We start from the raw sequence: 22922 nt of genomic DNA on the forward strand, positions 1-22922 counted from the left end.
GTAAATAATGGACGTTTCACGCGTATAGGTTAAAGTAAAGCCAATGCAGAATAGCGGTCAAATGAAAGAAAGAGAGAGAGAGAGACGGGTCTTTGCTGTCAAACAGATAAACCAACAGATGTTGTCAAATGTCAACATCTGTCTGCAAGTCTATTGGAGCTGAAGGTGGACAGGATTCTCTCTGCCAAGTGGAATCAAATGTTGCGCACTGCTGTTTCTACTACAGATCTGAAACGCACCTGAGTCGGGAATTCGTTCTTGACCTTTTCGTGTTCCAGCTTTTGCTCTCTCCCGCAACGCAACGAGGAGGATGCTATTGGCCCTACATGTGACTGTCATGTCTTCGGCATTTTTCAATCCTAGCTTTGCCTTCAGCTCCCACTTTGACACAGGTAAGGGTCGCACTGATGACTTGGAGGAGGTCGGGGTTGTTTTGGGTTTGTTTGTTTTTTTTTTGGTTTTTTTTTCTGCATACCTAATTTCGATTTTCAGTTTGCATCATAATTATATTTGGGATTTGACGCAAGGCTATACACGACATCTTGATGTGCACATCCATCATATTGAGCTTTTCCAGCACCTAGAACCATTATCATCACCACCAGCGCGTCTGCATGGATGGTCATCCTACACGTCCGTTCCTGTGCATGGCGGCTGACTTCCATATGACAGAGGTGTGTGTCTCTAGCTGCTCTGTGCCCCATTTGGATGCAGTGTTTAATCATCCCTGGGTTTATTGGTGGGAGAGTGAGTGGGGTTGGGGGTGGGGGGGCACCCTTGGTGAAGGAGAACCCAGGTGCTGCTGCAGTGCTACAGAGAACCCTTGCTGACAGACAGTGTCTTGGCTCCATTTACAGCAGAATAAATATCTTTGTGCAAGAGTGTGAACATGGATGCAGTACTAGCAACCGAGTGCAGCGTGCTCAACATACAAATGGCAGTCAGAGGCTCTCTCTGTCCTCCTCAAGCTAAACTCATGTCTTGGTCCAATCACAGGGGCCTCATCTACCCGACTCCCCACCTCTCATTCATCTTTTACATTATGACTAAAATCAGTTGAAAGTTGATTTGGATATTTTTATGAGCTGGCCTTTCCCCCATGGAGGTGGGAGGGTTTTGTGCTCATTCCTTCTTGACGACAGTGCACAACATGACAGTTATTTGTTATTTTTATTGAATCAGTGGAACACTTTTTTGGTGCAAACTTTCAGAAATCATTCAGAACATTTGCTCATCCACATTACAAAAGATGGGTCACCGAAATGATGTTGTGGGTATGAAGAATTTGTTTTGTATCTTGTCATTTGATGATCATTTCTGCTTTGAAATATAATCACAGAGGACAGGTTGTCTATTTAGTGGTTTAGATATTTGAAAGTCCACGACAGAAGCAGTCCTCTATGTGCGTGGCGGATGCTGAGGTGGTCATACTCAGCTCAGCTTGGTTAAATATGATACAGATCTACCTGAGGAGTGCATCCTATTAATTTTAAGCCAGGCAAATTGCTCCCAGTTGAATCATGACCAAAATGAATGTTAAATCAGGCTCTTCTGGGGCCTCTTCTACTTTAATTGTATTGATATTTGTTCTTGTACATTTTGAAAATGTACTCTCATTATTTTTTCTTCAGACTGATTGCGGCAAATGGCTAGCCTGAATTAAATGCATGATCTGGATTGATTAGTTTTAGGTGGAGGGTGGAGCAGAGCACATGTAGCTCGTATGTATCTGAACTTCAAGGTTGGGTCTGGACCATTACCTATTGTTGCCGTGATGATGTATGTTTCGCATTAGAGCAGCCCCTTACCAGCAATCCTGTTCATTTCTAGTCATTGAACTGAAGATCAATGCTGTAGGTGGAGGGGTTTGGGTGGGTGGGTGGGGGGGCGGGCAATGATTTTTATGCTTGGTGCTGAAGACTTGAAACGCAGGAGTCCTTTGTACAAGCGTTGAAAATCAGCTGCAGTGGCTGGACATGCTGTCTGACTAGAATCAAGTAAAGACACTTACAATTATGACCCATAGCAACTATCATGAAACCCTCCATAGCTGGTTCTCCTCCCCACACACCCACTCATTTAAAGAGAAAGTGTGTTGTCAGGTCACTCGTCACATAGCATGGTGTTATTAGAAATCAGCAGAGATGGATGTCATGTACAAACCTGATTTGATTCTAGTTTTGCGTGTGTGTGTGTGTGTGTGTGTATGTGTGTGTGTGTGTGTGTGTGTGTGTGTGTGTGTGTGTGTAGGGGGGTGGTGGTTATTGACAGTTTTTGTGACACCTGTCATAACTGCCCTGTACTCCTGAATGTACAGCTTCAAAACCACAAAGACCTCTCTCATTTAGAGAGGGAGCAGCTTTTTGGGGAGACATTTGAAACCTGGCTGCATCCCCGAAACAGAACTAACATCAACTGCTTTACTGTCACAGCGAGCAGAAGACAGACGGACCTGGAAGGCAACGCTGATTCACCAATAAGCTGACAATGCAGGGCTGTGGGAGGCTCGTCTTTGGGCAGTCTCCTCTGAAGCCTGGAGATGGCAGCAGAAGCCAATGTGCATGTTATGAATGGTAAAATTAACACCTTCAATCACTTCTACACTACAGCATCATGCATAATGCACAGTCCGCATGCATTGGAGGCTCCATCCGCCCTCGTACACTTATGGATGCACCATTGCTGGCTGTATCACAGTGATGCGGACATAGAGGAGAGGAGAAACGTGTTAAAAACTGTATGGTGGCTTGTTCAGAGAGCTCCTCCCTCTGAATCAGTCGGCACAGTCCAGCCGCTGCTGACGATTTGATTATTCATATCTGCATATGTTACATCTAGCACTTTAGTTGCATAAGTCTGCCTCCGGGGAACGAGCATAAGAATGAAGTGGATTTAAGCAGTCATGCAGAAACAACAGTGTCTCCTGCGTGCGTGTGTGTGTGTGTGTGTGTGTGTGTGTGTGTGTGTGTGTGTGTGTGTGTGTGTGTGTGACCATGTGGAGCAATTCTTCAAATTTGGGTGTTGATCAGGAGCATCTGGATCAACATATTTTTAAATTTGTAAGATAGGGGCAATTACTAGATTTTCGCTGCTTATTTCATGGACAGGGCAGGCAAATTTTTCATTAGTTGCACCTGACTGTTCCGCATGCCTGCGCAACATTTTAATTTGCTATTCCTACTGCTTGGAATACCCCACAGAAGGGCATACATTTACCAGCTCTAATTTCTGTGAATGACTTTGCTGTGACCCTATAGGATCCAGAACCTGAAATAGATCAATTACATACATGTTGATTTGAAAAAAAAAAAGAAAATTTGCAAAAAAATCGACAATGACATTCCCATGAGATCTAAAGTATGAAAATATGATCTGGATCCAACTAATATCCCAGATTTGGTGATCCAGAAATTTCTAAATTTATAATGTTCACAGAAAATTCAATATAAAAGTAATCCATATGTACTTTTAACGAAAATCCACTCACGCTCACAGCTACAGACAATTTGAAGTGACTAATTCATCTAAGCTCAATGTTTTTGTGGTGGAAGGAAGCGGAACAACCTGGAGAGAACCCACATATACACAGGGAGAACATGCAAACTCCACACAGAAAAGTTCCAGCTGGAATCAAACCAAAAAATATGGCTGAAAAGTGGCTGTGAATTCACGACTTACATGTCAATAAAAAAACAGAGAAAAATATTGGGGAATATAGAGTGTGTAATTTCCCGTATTAAGTCACTCTAACTTGTTTTGCTTCAGCATCTCTCTCGCATACACACTTTCACACCCATCTGCATACAAATGTACACACACCATGTCTTTGTGTGCATCATGAGACCATGAGAAGGCATTTCAAGAGCATATTTCTGTGTCTCTATATGGTTTGCACATGAATCTAATTTGTGTTTATCAGCCAGGCCTAAACTCACGAGGGTCCAATCATTCCTTCCTGGAGGTCCCGAGTGCAGAACTGTGTTCTGTCAGGTCTGTGCCTGAATGCTGATGAAATAGATGGAACCACATATGGTTAAGTTCATCTTAGACGTTACATTCTCCAGAGAAAAAAAACAGTTGACAGCTATAAGTTTCAAAGATTTAGATACCATATCTTTAACAAATATCCATCTCTTCAATTAATTATTTCTATAAACGAGAATAAGCATATTATTGCTTTTGAGACACAGAGTGCCAAGTAAAGTAATGAGAAAATATTTTCATCAGGAGTCGAAGCTTTACACCACTAAACATTTTAATTAGAGTTTGCGTATATATGCAGGAGGCGTTTTAGCTTAAATTTTATTTTTTCAGAGTAAAAAAAAATCTGAGATACGAGCCGTGCTTCGGGACACCACTGCTAGTTGGCGGATGGATACAACATCAGCTGAGACTGGATCTCATTCTTGTTCGTAGACTAAAGATGCAGCTTGTGTGTTCTTGTGACTTTTGGGTTTCTTTTCATACTTTATTTTGTACTTTTCATATTTTTTTATTCTTTATATAACATATATATATATAATAATCCTATATAATTATAGAATTTAGGGGGTTTGGAGCTTTTTTACAAGGCTGGAACGGAATTAAAATGATTTTGATTATTTTAAATGGGGAAAATTTGTTTGAGTTACGACATGTTGGACTTACGAGCTAAGTCACAGGACTGATCTCAGTATCTCAATTTACTATAGTTCGTTATGGCAATGCAGAAAACCATGCTATGGACCATCCTTTTTTTTTTGGTGACATAGTAGCTGCGTGTGTGTGTGTGTCTGTTGTAAATAATATCATGGTATATTTGTGGGGCATTGCTATGGCAACCAGCTACACTGCGGCGGTAGTACAGCTGTGCTAAGTAAAAGGTGAGGTGAGCTGATTCCATCAGTGTAAAAGAAGCATTAGAAGTTCCTCTTCTTTGCTTTTAGCTTTGGTCACCTGCAGATACCATCAGTGTCAATGACTTTAATTAGCACACCTTAAATTATGTTCGGCCTTGTTGTAGAGTTTCAACCTGAATGTGTTCAATTGGGGTATCTTTTTGCCAGTCTCACCCATCTGTTTAAAATAAATCTGTTGTTGGTACATGAATACATAAAATGTAGTCAGTCAGGCCTTCGCCTGAGAATAAACATCTGCTCTCATTCATTGTACTCTGATTTGATTTTAGAACATGTGAATAATACAGATAGTAGCCCCAAATTCTTTAAATCAGTTTATCACAATTTTTTCTTAAAAATTTGAGTCAACTGCTCATTTTGTTGAACAAAAGCCAGTGAAGCCCCCCCCCCATGTAAACAAATGGTGTTAATCTACATCTAGCACCTTCACACGGATACTTCGTGAATGTTGCCAAATGAAGTTGAAATATGATTAAGATCCTTTCTGGTCCCCTTTCCTGACACTGTCAGTGGACGGATATGACAGGCCTGTAATGCTGATTCATGGCGGTCCCCATGGGCTCTCACACCCGGTTAATGAAAGCTATCATGTCTCTGCAGGTCAGCGCATCGCTCTGCCATCTGTAGTCATTCACAGAGAGAAGGGTGAGACACCAGCAGAGAGGATGTAAAACGGTGGTGGATGCTGTACTCTGCCATTAATCATGTCATGCTGTTCCCTCCGCTGTCAGCCCATCTTGAGACATATCCGTACACATGCGTGCTGCAGAGTTCTTCTCCTCCGTGTCTCTATACCAAGCCTTTTCTCATCATAACATGTTCAGCACTCTCAGGTTTTTCCATCCTTCCCTCCCTGCCCTCTTCATGCGGGATTCAGAGGAGTGCTGCTAAAGGGGGACCTACAGTATTTCTCTCTTGGGAAGCCAGGCGGTGTCAGAGGAGAGCTGACTTCTCCTTTAATCCAGCCCATTGGTTCTGCCAGTGGCTGTCAATCACAGCAAAGCAAAGAAGAGTAGAGCAAATGAATCACTCTTGGTCCATCAATGCCTAATTGGATAGAATGTCATTTAAATGAGGTGCTCAAACACTTCTTGATGCCAAAAGTTGACCCTGAATGTTTCTTATATATTCATGCAATAGAAAATCAATTTTGTCTATCCTCACACTATTACCTGAAAATGGAATTCTTATTTGATGACTGTTGGTCAGTTGTTGTCATTATAATTCTGTAATAGGATACATCTCCATTAATCAACTTCCAGTCAAGTATCCATCCAGCTCTGGCAGTTTTGTCATTTCTATAAATGTTCATTTACATATTGTGTACAAATTCTTCTGTTGGAGTGTGTTTGGTCTTTGGCTTGCCCCCATTCTTCCAACATCACACTCACGGCTGAGAGTGTGTGTGGTATTTTGGGAGGCCACTTGGTGCAGTTCAGGCAGGGCAGATAGTAGAGCCTGTTTGCCCCTTGAAGCACTGTCTTGAATGTAAATGCATCCTCAGAGAGATTTGGGGCTGGTTCAGCTCCTGCATGTCTCTTTACTTTCCTCCTCACAGTGGCATAAATTTACATGTTTACCCATTAGGAATGTTGAGGGAAATCAAGGGAAAGCCAGTTAAGCTCCTAAGTGATGGTGGTTGCTAGCCTTTTTGTTTTGGGGACAGTAACCTCTGCTGACAGAAACATCCCACAGGCTTTTTGAATCATATATACAGCTTGAAACCATCGTCACCCAAACACATTCCCACATTCTGATGTATTTCCATGGCTTCCAGTGTTGTTTGGATGTTTTCTTTAATGTTAGTCCTGTTAGATGGATGTTAACGTTGGACTTCAGCCGATGACCACTGATCAAAGTTTAGTTGTTTACAATCCATTGAATAGTAATTTCAGTTGAAGTTGCGTATTCAATCCCTCTCTTCCCTGCTCTTGGGCAAAGCGCCCACCTTGCAGCTTTGTCATTACTTGGTGTTTTGATCTACAACAAGAAGCTGCATTTGTTTGTGCATCGGTGCATGCAAAATAAATATATCGGTAAGAAAAGACGACTAAAGTAAAAAAAAAAAAAAGGTAGATTGCAAATAGGGGGTGAAAAGGACGAGAGCGATTTACTGGTGTTTTTTTTTTCTGGGCTGCATCAAAGTATAATCTGTAGTCTGTATACTGCTCGTAGTGGCCACGGGGGTTATCCCATGCAGGACACTGTGAACACAGTGTGATTCTCAGAGAGATAGTCCTCAATCTATGGACACACAGCACAACCAAGAGGCTGAATTGTTCGTAAGTTGTTATTTATTAAATTTTGATTTATAATCGCCATTTCAGTTTATTTAAATGCATTGCAACTGTAAATATGAAAGTTCCCTAAGACTTACCAGAAACATTTATGGGATATAAAAACAACACGTAAATGAAATAAAACAACGTAGTACCATAATGTAACTTTTACATCTCTACCTCTGCTGAATGAATTTTATCCTCATGGATGTGGAGGCTAGGCTAAGCTTTAAAACACTGAGATATTCCACTGCACTAACTTGAATGATGCGCTGATGTGCTGGAGAGTAGCATCAATGATTAAAAAATATTTCAAATAACAGGCAGATAGTGATAGCTTTCTTACAGGTAGTCTATAGTCTTCTTGTTGGCTCTAACTCTCAACATGACCTGAACTGTCTGCAGTCTCGATGTTGGCGAATGTCTCCATGAACACAAATACAGTGTGGGTTCGTTTCCAGCTCACAAGATCACAAAGATGTGGATAAAATGAGAACGAAACGCTGCAGATGAAGCACAAACAGGAAATCTGGAAATGCCACATGGAATCCGACATCAGAGGAAACTGCTCACTTAGTCTGATATTTGCTGAGTTATTTTGACATGATTTGTGAAATCTTAATCTATGTGGTGTTAATGTTATGATGCTCAGCATAGGGATTAAGGGGAACTACAGTAGTCTGATATGGTGGTGCGCGGTTGTTTGTAAAATTGAATGCTCTTGTCTCGAGGACTACCTGTGCTCCTGTGGGACACATGGTTCTGTCCTGGCCTTGATAAGAGTGGGAGGCATCACTCAGCCTTGATCAACATACCTAATTTTTCTCCCTGTCCTTGTATGGTGAGACTGGCAGCAATGGAGTTTAATTAAGACTTGCGAAACAATTGTGATGTGTTACAGTACTTATTTTCACATTTAGAAATTACTCAACCTGTTAAAATTTTAGTTACAGATGTCTTTAATTATTGACATCAGAAATTCCCATTTCAATTGTTAGAATACAGTAATTGTTTCTGATACCTCTGACATGAATAAGTTTCCCTTATTTAGATATTATTTTCAGATATGCCACTCTTAGTTTCACGTAATTCTTTCCTTATCAAAATATCATTATCACTTTTTGACAAGTCAAAAATTTTATTTGTAAATGTGGGTCTGCAGATTATTAAAATGCTAAAATATTGTTGGTTGGTTATGTACATCATAGGCTCCAGGGTAAATGGCTGAACATTGAACAAGCTTATAATGGCATTTTATGAGAACAGAGAGAATTACGAACATTGACATAATGACTTATGATAATCAAGTTTTATATATCATGATATGGAATTGATACAAGTAAAAATTACATTATGCACAAGTACTGGGAATTATAGCATGTCCACATTGAATACATAATTGTGTTGATGAGTTTCAGTTGTAAGCAATGTTAAACACTGGCTAGGTGTATTTGGGTTAAATACAGCTGGGCGGCACGGTGGCGCAGTGGGTAGCGTTGTCGCTGCACAGCAAGGCGGTTCCAGGTTCGAGTCCCACTCTGTGCAGAGTTTGCATGTTCACCCCGTGTCGGCGTGGGTTCTCTCCAGGTTCTCTGGCTTCCTCCCTCCTCCAAAAATGTGCTTCAGGTTAATTGGCCGGTCTCAAATTGACGTAGGAGTGAGTGTGTGCGTGAATGTTTATCTGTGACTCTGGCGTCATGCCCGGGGTGTCCCCTGCCTCATGCCCAAGGCAGCTGAGATAGGCTCCAGCTCCCTGTGACCTGTGACAGCGGACAAACCAGTAGAAAATAGATGGATGAATATACACAGCTAGCCTTTCCACTAGATGGGAAAATAATTGTTGATATTGATCAATAACATTGTGACTAATAGGAAATTCATTGTACATATCTTAAATTAGATTTCCTAGGAGTCAGAATTGCATTATGGTTATGTTGGCTTGGTTTTCAATCTCGTCTAAAGAGTAATTGTTGATATCTACAGTTGGTCTACTACTATTGATTAAATGCTACAAAAGGTTAGTCCTGTCCTATTTGTTCTCGTTCCCTTTGCTGCCCATGCACATTTTGAAGAGATTTATCAAATACAGGATGAGTTCTGTCGCATATGGCACGGCTTACTCCTAATAAATATCACATTAGATGTGGAACTGACATTAATTTGCTTCAGCTGAAGCTGCACCACAACAGAAAGACCTCACAGGCACATCCTTTATTTATGATCTACCATGAAAAGTTCAGTGGCCGTGCACTACACTCTCATTTCATACATACACGCTTGAGCACTCATAAATGGTACATTCCTTCTTCTTTGGTGGGCCTCTGATTCTCTACATCTCTGAAATTCTCTTTTGTTAATCCAAACCAAACAAGCTGCTGTTTTTTTGAGGGAAACCAATCAGATGTAACAGCACATAACTGTAAGTAATGAAATTAGACTTAAAAAAACTAAAGTCAAACTTTCTAAAACTGCAATGGCATGACTTCCGTATTTATTCATTTATTCACCATGCAGAAACATTTCTGTCTCAGTTACTCTATCATTTAGGTCCACGTATTGTAACCTGAATTGTGGAAGTGGCCAGGTTACTCCTTTCTGCTGGGACATTACTCCTCTTCCTGTAGTCAAGAAGACAGCTTTTTAATAAACTGAGCGTGAAACTGGCTTTAAGTGCTTTCTTTTCGCTTCTCTTTAGAGCTAGTGAAATTGTGTGTGCTTCTCAAATATTTAAAGGGGCTGTGTTGTTGAGTCTCTACTTTATTTCACAGTAGGAGGGTAGATTTGTTCTGTAAATGAGGCTTTTATAAAAAAAAGTTCCATTCTTGTTTCCTCTGGTTAATATTAATAAGCCTTTTGTTTGCGAATGAAGATTTAATGAAGGTTACAACATACATAATCTAGATTGTCAATTTGTACTGGAAATACTGGAAATTCAGTGTGACAAAAAAATGAAAGACCTGTGACGTTAAGCGGGGGCTATGTAATGATGAAACATAATTTGGTGAAACATAATTTGTCATTTTCTTCTCAGAGGCATTCCCCACACTGAGGTACTCTGAGGTACTGACAGGGCTGTTAAATTCAAAGTGTCTGTGGCAGAAGTCAGAATTAATGACAGAATTTGTGAGTGGTGGTTAAAAAGCAAATTGGCCACTTGATTGAGTGCTTCAAGAGAGAAGGGGAGCATCGGAGTTTTCTGCTGTTATTATGATTGTCTTTTTTGAATGTTATCTGTTATATTTTAAAAGACTTTTTAAATATTTGAATCTACATAAAGGGCAGCTGAGTTATCCTAACCTGGATTCTTTCTGTTGTCTTTCATGAAGAGTGTTTTGTCATCCACATAGCACAATAACACTGTCAACAAGCGTGATTCACTGGAGAGCAGCCTCTCCTTGGATATCTGAAAATTTAGTGACCAAACACGGCTGATTTTTCTATTTTAGACTAAACTTTGGTCTAAAATAGGAAAAACACCATGATGCATTGTGTCAGAGTCCATGGATTGGTGGTGATGTAGGTAAATACGTTGATTTATGTGGAGTACTTCGGCTCAAATGATGATTATACCTTTATTTACATTGAAGGGTTAAGTAATTGGAAGTGGGACTATTTACAAATACATATCAGCAGACCCTGTGTTAACTTTGCACACCATCAAACAGTAACATGAAAAGATTGGAGCAGTTCTGGGTCTGGTTTGGTGGAAAAAAAATAAGAAAGACCGAAAAAAAAACAGAACAGAATAAGACGATTGAAAAAATGAGAAGTTCTGATGTTAAGATAAGCACAGGGGGGTTTTAGTCTTTGGTCAGTGGAGCCCTATAGGCTCAATATTACTATAAAACAAACTTACCATAATTCTTAAAAAAACAATATAGACTGGCTTTATTTTGTATAACATGTTTATGCACTGTTTGAAGTATATTTCTGGAATCCAAATTCAAAATGCTGCCAACAAACACATATATCGAATAAATAAGGTAATGGAAGATTTTACTCAACTACTTTTAATATGCATTGACGAGACACACAAGTGATGAGTCACAGATGAAGGCCGAGGTGGTGAAGGGAAAAGAGAGACAGAGAACAAATCATTTGGGATGTTTCAGTCACTGCAACATTGAACTTGATTCTCACAATCAGTGCTTAATTTAATCAATTTTAAAAAATAGTTTACACCTTAAATCACATTTTCTGCTTCCAGTTCATCATCCAGTTCTTCAGTACCTGTAGAAACATGACAGTTGCGGCCGAGGCTGCATAATGTTTATGCATGAGGATTTTCAGTAGGAATAAACTGATGATAGCTATATAATACAAATTTTGGAAAATACTTTAAAAAGACTATATTTGACTTTTAAAATTCCAACGTTTTATATCCACTTACATTTAAATACAATTTGTCAACAACCACAAGGTTTCTACTTATGCTCTGGGATTCTGCAAAGACTGCAGTCACTAATTACTAGTAGACTTCTTTTGGGAATATTTTTTCTCTTGCTCCTGGTGGAAATTTATAGCAAGAAGACTCATTAAGAAATGAGCAGACAAACTCATCTTTTAGGCACAGCTGTCATTGTTTGTGTAGTGAATTGTACTGAAATAACAGCCAAACAGAATACAACATGTCACAGCACAGTGTGGGGGAAAAAAAAACATGGTTGTGAGAAAGAGGGCAGTTAATTTCTGTCCATATTTTTTCCTCCAGCTCTGTTAAAAGTCCCATCCATCCATCCATCCATCCATCCATCCATCCATCCATCCATCCATCCATCCATCCATCTTCAACCAATTATCTGGGGCCGGGTCGCGGGGGCAACAATTAGAGATGGTATGACCCTACCAAAATCATTGACACTAAAACCTATAAAAAGCTCCTTTGTGAACCAACCTGGTAATTTATTTGTGCTGTATAAGGAAAAGTGAAATACGTAGAGAAAAAATATAAAAATTGGTTTGCTCTTTGACAAGGTTGTCATTGGGATTACATAGAAACTATTGATCCTCAAATTTGATGCATATACTCTTTATCAATGGTGTTAAGATCGAACTTTAGTCAGAGCAGCCCTTTGCTGTTAGGGTCATATTGGCTGTAACATCAGGAACATTGTGTTCCCGGCCTTAACTGATATGGGCCAAAGCATCACACTGCCGCCACTGGCTTGTCTTATTCCCATAGTGCATCCTGGTGCCATATGTTCTCTGTGTTAGTGACGAACCCGGCCATCCATGTCATGTTAAAAAAAAGAAATGTGATTCATCAGACCAGGCCACCTGCTTCCGTTGATCCCTAGTCTAGTTCTGACGCTCACATGGGCACCCTGACTGGTCTGTGTGTTTGTAGCTCCATAGCCATCAAACTGTGGCGCAGTGTGTTTTCTGACAAGTTTCCATTAGAACCAGCATTAGCTTCTTTAGCAATCTGTATTCTAACACAGAAGTTTTGAGAACAAATACTGTTCTCAAAACTGCTGCCTAATATACAGTATTTTACCCACTAACAGGGGCTATGATAAAGAGATAGTCAGTTATGAAGTTATGTTGTGGAGTGAAGTTATGGTGCACTTTCTGTCTGTTTTTATTTTGGACAACACACACACACACACACACACACACACACACACACACACACACACACACACACACACACACACACACACACACACACACACACACACACACACACACACACACACCTACATATACAGTATATATTCTCAGCCACCTGTGGTGGTATGGCCCATTGGGATTTAGGTACTTCTCCTACATACTGGGTTCCTGCACACTATCCCAGCCACTTGGTTGTGTCTCTACACGTAAGCTGATCAAGCTGCTATGTGCTGGACTGTCTCAGGGACATCTTTGCATAGTCTGCTCTACTCTGGTAGAGCCTGTCTTGTATTGAATGCTCTTGTCCCATGATTAGAGTCTGCGACATGTCAGTCAAGTGGTTTCCAGTCACTGGTAGCATTTCTTGTAGTCTGCCACCTCTTCAACTTGGTGGTGGTACATGCCATGTCCCTCCAGTTTGCCTGCTCCTCCTACTCTGCACTCTTGTTGGGTTTCTGCTGCCTGAGACATTCCCTTAACAGCTCATCCTTGGGAGGCCTGTGGTGTACTATTTAAGTTTAGCAACTGCAATTGCTGGGAAATTATGTGATCAAATCTGCTTAGAGTTAAGATTCGGAACATAATGGAGTGACATACAAAACAACATGAAAAATTTAGAAATAGGTCGTTTTATGCCTATTTAAAGAGATAACTGCTTACGTAGGATGCTCCAACAACCGAACTATTAGTAACTCAATGCATGGAGTTCATTTTACTTGTTCTGTGAGAAGTCTGAAAAAAAAACTTTGATGACATCATCAGGGTGACCTTAAGTTTCATTGGCTGTGAGGATTGGTCACAAAGGTATATTTATCTTTATAATACAGCATTGTTTAAAGCTTGAGACATAAAATTCAGCATGTCTAGGACTCTGATGCATGAGTTTTTAATCTGGTCACATGACCAGCGCCTGGGTTACCCTTTAAAATGTAAAGGTCCATAGAGCAGCTCCAACAATGGCAAATACTACTTAATCAATGATCATTATAGTTGAACAGTCTTCAAAGTAGCGTAATACAGTAACCAATTAAAATATATGAAGGGGCTAATAGTAAATAAAACAGGAACCTAAACAAAACATAGGGCTGTGATAAAATCAATCTTATTTAAGGTAGATTATTTATTACTGGAGGGTAGATGTGCATTTTTTTTCCGCAGAGGTGTGCTGAGGTGGAGGCAACCATCTAAATTGTTCCCAGTGGATGGTTAATGTAATGCAGTGGTTTAGCAGGCCAATAATTCATTGATTGAATATGAATCACTGAAACATTTTTTTAAATACTTTTGGTGTAAAAATGCTTTATTTAAGGTTGGCCTTGTGTTGAAGAGACATATAGATGTATGATGTATGAGTATTAAGATTTAAACACAGATTTAAACACAAATTGTTTTAGGAGTAGGACTGGGACTAAATGTGTTTATTGAAGGTTGCGTAGTTATGTGTGCTCCTTATAGTTTGTGTTTGCGCATGTATATTTATATTTGTCTGAGCCTCTCCCTCAATTTCCATCCATCTCTTCTTCTTTCACACTTCCTTATTTCTCCTTTTTCTTCTCATCTCTTCCATCTGTACTGGCAAGAGGGTCTTAACTATAACTTGGATCATATGGAGATGCTCCAAACTGTGGCATCTAGTCCTCTGACCTGTGCTACAGCTAAACAGACCTCGTGATATGTGTGCTGCACATGTGTTCACAGCAGCACAAAGGAATTATTAATTACCCAAAATCAATAGCTTGCTGTTTGTTTACTGGTCATAGACTTAATGAAAAAATTTCTATGCAGTTAAAATGCTTTGCATTCAGACAGCTCTTGATGTGTGTTTGGCTTTAACAGCATTTTGTGCTCTGTTCTGTAGAGTAGTTACTTTAATTAAATACATTTCAGGTTGAATTTGAATCACAAACATGACAACAGTTTAGAGCACTAAACTGTTGCAAAAAGCAAGAACCGGATCGCTGGAACTTTTTATTCGTCACAGTTGTTTACAGGGAGACATTATGCACCGCTACACCCAGACTCCACTTTATTAAAGTAGAGCCTGTGATTGTGTTCATGGGTGATGTCAGACTTGTAACCTCCTGATATGTAGATATAAAAATTGTAATATAAACAACAGGAGGCTGCATGTTGTTCAAAGTTGCATAATGTAGCAACAAATGGAAAGCAAAAGAGAAGGGTAACGGTGAGTCACATGTCTTCCTTCAAGCTGAAAATAAAATGTGCACAGATCACCTTTATCTGTATGTTTTTAATTTCCTGTTTGACCCGGTTTGCTGTACGATCTTTGTGCCGTTCCACCCCGCTAACACAATCTTCCTGTGATGTTGCAGATGGGGCTACGCTAAGTGAGCTATCATGGCCCTCATCCCTGGCAGTGGTAGCCGTGTCCTTCTCTGGCCTCTTCACCTTTGTCTTCCTCATGCTGGCCTGCCTCTGCTGCAAGAAGGGCGACATGGGCTTCAAGGTGAGCTCACTGCTGCCCCCTACTGGAGGTGGTGAAGATGGCATAAATTGTATGTGGGCACAACGCAACTAGAAACCAACACTTGCTAGGCATCGCATGTAATGAACGATTACTAATAGACACAGATCTATAAAAAACATTCTGAAAATGTTCCATTGATTGGTTTATCAGTTAATCAACACATCTATTGATGAGTACTTATCGGTGTTTTAATATTTCATCACAGGATATGTTGGAATAACAATCATATTCAGTATTGTTCAAGTATTTTGCCGACAACAACACCTCTTTGAATACAAATGATGCCACCGACTACCCTTAGCTGTCTCAGGCTGGCACACATTGTCTCTGTGTTGCATTCAGCTGCCAGCATGACTCAGCCATGCTGTGTCACACATCAGCGCTTTAGTGAGCGGCCGATGAGGTCTAATGGAGAAACGACAGGCAGCATATGGAGAGAGAGAGGGAGGAGAAGTTCCTCATTAAAAGTTTGCCATTAACGTGCTGCTCATTTTACAGCTTTAGGATCAAAACATATGTTCAGTATTTGTTACATTTGAATGTTCTTTCCTCTAAAAGCTGTAGTTTCATTATCGGGCATCATTTTAAGCCGGGTTGGCCAGGTTGAAATGACACTAAATCCTGCAGAGGATATTGTCTCATTGCTATTATCAAACGCAACACATCTGCAGTCAATGTCCTCTTCAACACGTAACTGAGAATGACAGTCATGTTGCCCCGACTGTGTTATTTTAACATCTACTATTTTTTTTTTCAGTTCAGGCATGTTTTATTCCTTGACACCAACACTAGTGAAAATCCATAATCCTCGAAACCCTGTTAGATTGAAACAAATAAAGAAAAAGCAATTGTTTACAAGCAATTGAAAGAATTTCCCATTAATTTGATGGCATACACCATCACTAATTTTAAAAGATTGTAAATGTTGAGACAGCAGTGCCAGCCTCCTCAGACAAAAATAAGGAAATTGTGTTCTTTTTCATGACTTCTCAGTTTGAAATGTTTCCTTCTTTCATCGGTTTTTGATTATTAATGTCGTATTGCTCATGAACCACAAACAGTGTCTGACGTGAGGTACTACTCTACACAACTCTGCACAACAGTTTTAAGTTGATGCGGAGCTGCCAGTGGATTTTAGAATTCTGTTATGTCTTCCTTCAAAAGCATCAGTCCTCATTTCCGTTTGAGAGTTTTCTTGCTTACTATCCTGGTTTACTAATGGTTTACATACATTGGATGAAGCTTTATGCATAGACTTACTTTTCATTTATCTGGTAAATGGCAAATTAGAAAAAAAAGTACATTTGTTGAAGGTTCACTAAAAGGATACAAACAAACCTCATCTAACAAATATATATATTGTTGCCTAAAATGTGAATATTCTTCCTCTTCACCCTTTTTGGTGCTGGCGTTTCCCCAAACCGCCCTGATTATAATAAAGTGCATATTCTTGTGGCATTTCTGCTGTCCATAAAAAAAATCTCTATTCTCCTTCTGCGCCGTGCTCTTACTGGAGCACATGATGTGAGGTGGGGTATTAAGTGCTTTCTAAACTGAAGGCTCTCTTGGGAGCTATGCAACGCTGACTCACAGCCAGGTGCTCGCTTTCACACTACACACCGCGGAGAGTGGCAGATGGTTCTCCTGAATGATACACACATCCTGTATACACACACACACGGACACACACACACATAGACACACACACAGGCACATACACACTCTCTCTCTCCTGCTCTTGCGTTTTAGAACACACACAAACACACACATAAAGCCATTCAAATATTTCATATTAAAACCAGTGGCCTCCTTTCTCATCCCCTCCTCTTTTCCATTCCCTTCTTTACCTCCATGGCGGCTGCTAGTGGGAGATAGACTTGTTGTGTTTGACAGTTCATTAGTCAGCAGATGGAAGGGAGGGAGCTTCTGAGGTCAGACTAGAGTCTGGTTTGCCCACATAGCCTCAGTCTAAGAAACTACAAGATTGATTTGAATTGTCATTGAACGCCGCTTTGTGAGGTACAGCTGTAAATGTTTAGTGGGAAGAGGGAGGCTGTGATGTCTGCTGCAATATATATAAAACAAAAAAGAAAAGATACATGGAGACTGGCATCACTCTTTGTGTCAGTTAAGCCTTTCTCTTCTTCATTTTTGTAAAGGGATATTCATAAGTACAGTATCTGACTTCTATTTCAACATGGCAGCCTCTTCAGAACAAATTATCACTATCACTTACTATTGTTTATGATTTCCTTTGTCTGTGCCACAAACACCTCTATATAGCTGGAAGTGTGATCTGGGTCTGTGTGTTACAATCACTAACTAATAGCTACTTGGGTGAAGACTAAACCTATTCTCCTTCCTACACTGAACCACACCATTTGATTTCAGATCAGCGCTGACATATAGCACTTTAAAGGGGTTCTAGAGGGACAGACCATTATAGAAACAAGCTACCACAATTAGGAAGCAAGGACACTGCAGCAAACCGTGGGGAATGACCGTGTATGGGGGTAGAAAGAAGGTTACGAGGGATATAGAGAACAGAGCTGAGGGGTGTGGGTATGGTCTGCTGGGGAGGAAAGAGGGTCATTCTTTCTATTCCCTCCATCTTTATAGGGAGGAAGGAGGTGAATCTGCAGTTTAGTGATTAGTGTGTTTTTTTCCTGCATTTCTCCTTGCCGTTTCTTATTTGTACATGGATAAATTGAGAATACTTGTTTTGGAAATAATTAAAAAACATAATAGACAATGTGAAGTAAGGATTTGACTCAAATGCTGGTGCAACATTGTTCTGTTCTTGTACTGCACATGTGTTTTGAGTATCATGTGGTAATACACACATTTACCAGATCTTCTTTTTATTTTACAATACTGCTAAAAGCATTGTTGCAATGACATAACTGGTGAAATGAAATGAAAAGCATCATGTGCTTTTTACGTTGTCAAAAAAGATAAATATCAATATGAAATCATGTTTTATGTTTTTTGCTACAAAATATGTACAAACCAATTTTGTAAATGTGAGGAAGGAGGAAAAGGATGGGGCTCTTTCTTCACAGACGCATCAGTGCTACTTTGTAGTGACTCCCATCGTACAGTTTGTGTGACTTATGACTGTGGTCATAGGTGGGCATTCATATTAGAATCATTGTCTCCTACTAACTCAGGGAACGGGTGGCTCCAAACGGATCACTAATTCCAGTCTGTGTTTTTTGCACCAGGAGTTTGACAATACTGATGGAGAAGAGTACCAGACAGATCTCTCTGGCCTGGCCTCACCGTCCTCCCAGAACGGCCCTGAGGTCTACATCCTTCCCCTCACGGAGGTCTCCCTGCCTGTCTCCAGACAGCCCGGCAGATCCAGTAAGAAACTGAACATAAACACATACCACCACGTTTTCTTTGTTGTCAGCATCGTCTCCTAGCTCTTTTGTTTTATTGCTGCCAAACTAGGAGGCAAACTGGATTATGAGACACATTAAATGTTGATTTGGAGGACGTAAACCTGCATGTTCTGTCAATCATAGTTCCGATATGGCCCCTTTTGTCTTTCTTTTATTTGTTATACCTTTCCCACTCTGTCTTTCAAAAAGAGCCACACATCTGTGTTGCTCTGTAATAAAAACACAAATACAAATAATCTAAGTTTTGCTATTATTTTCTGTGTCCATGATCCTTCCCTGCATCTTCACAGCATATTCATTTTTCTTCAGGTCATCTTTCATCTCACTCGTCCATTTAGTTAAAATGTTTGTGCATGTATGCATGTGTGTGTGTGTGTGTGTGTCTGTATGTGTCATGTGTGCAATCCTGGGTCCTCAAAATGCCTCTCCCTACATGAGTCACTTGCTGTCTGTGCTGCACTGTGCTCAGTCAGATGGGTGGTGAGCTAGGGCTCGGCAGCCTGGGATGTGAGCTCAGGCAATGATTGGACAAGGCAGTCTCAGTCTCACAACCAATCGGTAGCCTCCCTTCTGTCCTCCACAGCTACGGCAGTATGATTGGCCCAGGTGTTGCAGGGTGAGAAATGGATAAATGGTAAGGACGAGAGACAAGATTGTGAAAGAGAAAGTCTTGTTTCATTATCTAGCAGGAAAATGTTCTCATTTTTTTCCTTTTTCAGTAAAATCACCTCTTAACCTGTATGTAAGGTATAAGTTAAAATATGAAGGTTTATTTTTTTTTGCTTTGCAAATATCTGACTTATATACAGAGGCTGAGCACAGGGAAAAAAAATTCTGAAAAGCTTCCAGTGTACACATTAGCGTCACATTTTCATAAATTAACCACCTCCACACTGACATAATTGTGGAACAAAAACACCATTTAAATAGTTAAAGCTCTGACCATGAGTGCTGTGTTCTGTATGAGCTGGGCATTGCTTTATCTTCTGTGAACACAGCCTACTATTTGCCATTGATCTGACAACCTCGCTTCTCACTTGTTGCGCTAATCTTTTATTTAAGAGGTCATGTAGAGCTTTTGAATGCAACAAAATGATTTTCTGCGAAACGACTACGTGTGGGTGTCATTCCACACAAACTGACCCATCCATTTTGTTTTGCTGTGACCCTACCGTGTTCTCCGGGAATGTCACGAGTAGGACGGGAATGCACACTCACGCTCACACATTCCACGTTTGGAATAATACCACCTCTTAATTTCTTTCCTTTCTCCATTGAGGGAGGGGCGGTGGAGGCTCAGGGGTTTTGGGGAGTAGTGTTATCCCTGTGACAACCTCTGCCCGGCGTTCCAAAGCAAAGAATGGATCTTGTGTGTGTCTGTGTGTGTGTTTGGTGCACTGGGTACCAGGAGATGTAGCGTGAGCGTGTGCGTGAGTGGGCCGAACAATGACACCGATTTAAGTCGGCTGGGCAGTGGGTGAGCATAAGGCTAGGCTGAAATGTCCGTGGAACGCACCAGTGGAGGACTGGCATTATGGGGAGAACACAGTGAAGGGTCTGTGACAGAATGAGGAGAGACAGGGGAAGGGTGGTGGCATGCACCAGGACCTAAGAATCGGGAGGGGAGACTTGAGATAGGGGTGGAGAGAGTGTATGATAGAGGTCTTTTCTGCGTCTGACAGAGGAGCGTTTGTCCTTCTGGGCAGAGGAATGCTGCTGCCTTGGGTGACACTGAACATTACGTGGGCTTTATGTCACTACTGGGTATCTTCAAGCTGTGCACAGGGCTGGCACGTCAAACAGCACACTACCAACATGCGTGAGTGTCACATCGGGCGTGATACATGACCAGAAAATCTGGTCCAGGGCTGAATTCCACCTCAGAACTCCTGCGAGGAACCATCTGCAAGATTGCGCCTCTGATTCGGAGCTGTGAGAAGTTTCCAATCAGCTCAGTTTACAGTAGATTCGAAAGTAGCTTGTACAAGAACCGAGGATTTTGTTGTGTTTGCTCGACAGCTGGAGAGCTCCAGACGAGGACAGTGTGTGTGTGTTTGTGTGTATCCCAGTTGGAGGATGAGCTCGATGCAGACTGGGAGAGGCGGTGTGGCGAGCTTGTTCAGCTGCGCAAGGGCTCGGAGGGTTAAATCCAGCCGAGGCTCTCTCACACACACACTGCGACCGTGGGCTCTTTCTCACACACGCACAATGAGGCTAAGACGCCTGGGGTTGAGGCTGGGGCCACGGGCTGCAGGTTCTCACACTCTGGACCAGCCCTACATCCCTGCCTGGGATACAGTGCCTGTGCTCAGGGTGGCTGGCCGCTCCACTGCGCCATCAGCATCTCCTCTCTGCTCACCATCACCATTCTTAAAATATGAGGATACAAGGAGGTATTTGAACTTGTACATGACTTATGTCCTTGTTTCTAGAATGTTCTATTTCTAGCACTTACTTGATTTAGCGAAAAAGTTTTTTTTTTTGCCTTGAGACATTTTCTCCTTCTAAGCTATGTAACATTTTGTTGAGGAAATGTACATTTAGAGTTTATCTAAAGGGAGTTTCTATTTTTCCCTCATTAACTCATCCGTGGTGTTTCCCTCCGTTATTATTGAAATATCACTTTTATGTTTTTCCTTAATTTCCTTTCAATGAGGTGTTTCTTATGTCATTATCATTTATTTTGTGTTGAAGTAGTATTGTTTGGCTGATCTAAGAATAATCTTTAAGTCTTTCTCACTGTTCTTTCCAGTCCAGCTGCTGAAATCCACAGACCTTGGTCGGCATAGTCTGCTGTATCTAAAGGAGATTGGTCATGGCTGGTTTGGCAAGGTAAAATGTGCTTTTTTTTGTTCTTTAAACAAACAATATCTGGGTTTTTGTATCCAGACAAGCCATTTTGGTCATTATTACATACAGTGGGGTCAATAAGTATTGGGCCACCAATAAAATGTGCAAGTTCATCTGTTTAAAAAGAGGTTTGTAATTTTCATCATAGGTACACATCAAGCATGACAGACTGTAAAAAAATAATCCAGGAAATCACATTGTATGGTTTTTAAACAATTTATTTGCAAAAATGGGTGGCCAATAAGAATTGGGCAGCCAGCAAAACCTACTTTTAATACTTTGTAATGTAGCCTAGGTTGGCAATGACAGAGGTCAAACGGTTCCTGAAGTACCTGACCAGGTCTACACACACTTTAGGTGGTATTTTGGCCAAGTCCTCTGCACAGATGTTCTCTAGATCTTCTTCCTCCGTGTTTGAACTCTAGAGGGAGTTCAAACACGGAGTTTTAACTCCCTCCACAGGATTTCGATTGGGTTGAGGTCTGGAGACTGGCTATGTCATTCCAGAACCTTGATATGCTTTTTACGGAGCCACTCCTTGGTTTTCCTGGCTGTGTGCTTTGGATCGTTATCATGCTGGAAGACCCAGCCACATTTAATCTTCAATTCTCTGACTGAGGGAAGGAGGTTTTTACCCAAAATGTCACAATACATGGCCCCATTCATCTTGCCATCGATGCGGACCAGTCTTCCAGTCCCTTTTGCAGAAAAGCATCCCCAAATCATGATGTTTCCAGCCCCATACTTCACAGTAGGAGTAGTGTTCTTGAGATGCAAATCAGCACTCTTCTTCCTCCAAACACGGTGAGTGGTGTTTAAACAAAAAAGTTCAGTTTTGGTCTCATTTGACCACATCACATTCTCCCAATCCTCCTTTGGATCGTCCAGATGGTCTTTAGCAAATTTCTGACGGGCATTTACATGGTTTTTGTTTAGTAGGGAAACCTTTCGGGTAATGCAGGATCTCATCTCATGATGACGGATCATTCGAACCCCATGAGGTGAGATCTTGCATGGAGCTCCACTTCTAGAGAGGTTCTCAGTGATGTTATACTTCTTCCATTTTCTAATAATGTTTCTAACTGTGGATCTTTTCACACAAAGTCGTTTACCAATTGCAGTTTTACTCTTCCAGCTTTGTGCAGTTGTACAATTTTATCTGTGATGTTATTGGGAATCTGTCTGGTCTTGGTCATGGTGAAGACTGGAGTCTGACAGTTTGAAGGTGTGTGCAGGTCTCTCATGCATCTAATCAGTTCAAACAGGTGCCATTCATACTGTTAATGAGTGGGGGTCGGAATAATAATACTTATTGGCCACCCATTTTCACAAATAAATTTTTAAAAAATCATACAATGTGATTTCCTGGATGTTGTTTTTTTTTTTT

General features: G+C 40.8%; 1 protein-coding gene across 2 annotated transcripts in view; it reads left to right on the forward strand.

The window, feature by feature from the left end:
* Positions 1-305: 305 nt before the first annotated feature.
* Positions 306-22922, forward strand: part of aatka (apoptosis-associated tyrosine kinase a) — a 32026-nt gene continuing 9409 nt past the window's right edge. Inside the window, exons 1-4 of one of the 2 annotated variants that reach the window (XM_068335898.1) lie at positions 306-392; positions 15124-15257; positions 18503-18644; positions 21438-21517. In XM_068335898.1, the coding sequence (XP_068191999.1) occupies positions 311-392; positions 15124-15257; positions 18503-18644; positions 21438-21517 (438 nt within the window). In that variant the 5' untranslated portion in view covers positions 306-310. Of the gene's footprint in view, positions 393-15123; positions 15258-18502; positions 18645-20288; positions 21079-21437; positions 21518-22922 lie in introns of those variants that run through there. The other variant, XM_068335896.1, reaches the window with a different exon arrangement.

The sequence above is a fragment of the Antennarius striatus genome, chromosome 16 (genome assembly GCF_040054535.1).
Source record: "Antennarius striatus isolate MH-2024 chromosome 16, ASM4005453v1, whole genome shotgun sequence".
NCBI lineage: Eukaryota > Metazoa > Chordata > Actinopteri > Lophiiformes > Antennariidae > Antennarius > Antennarius striatus.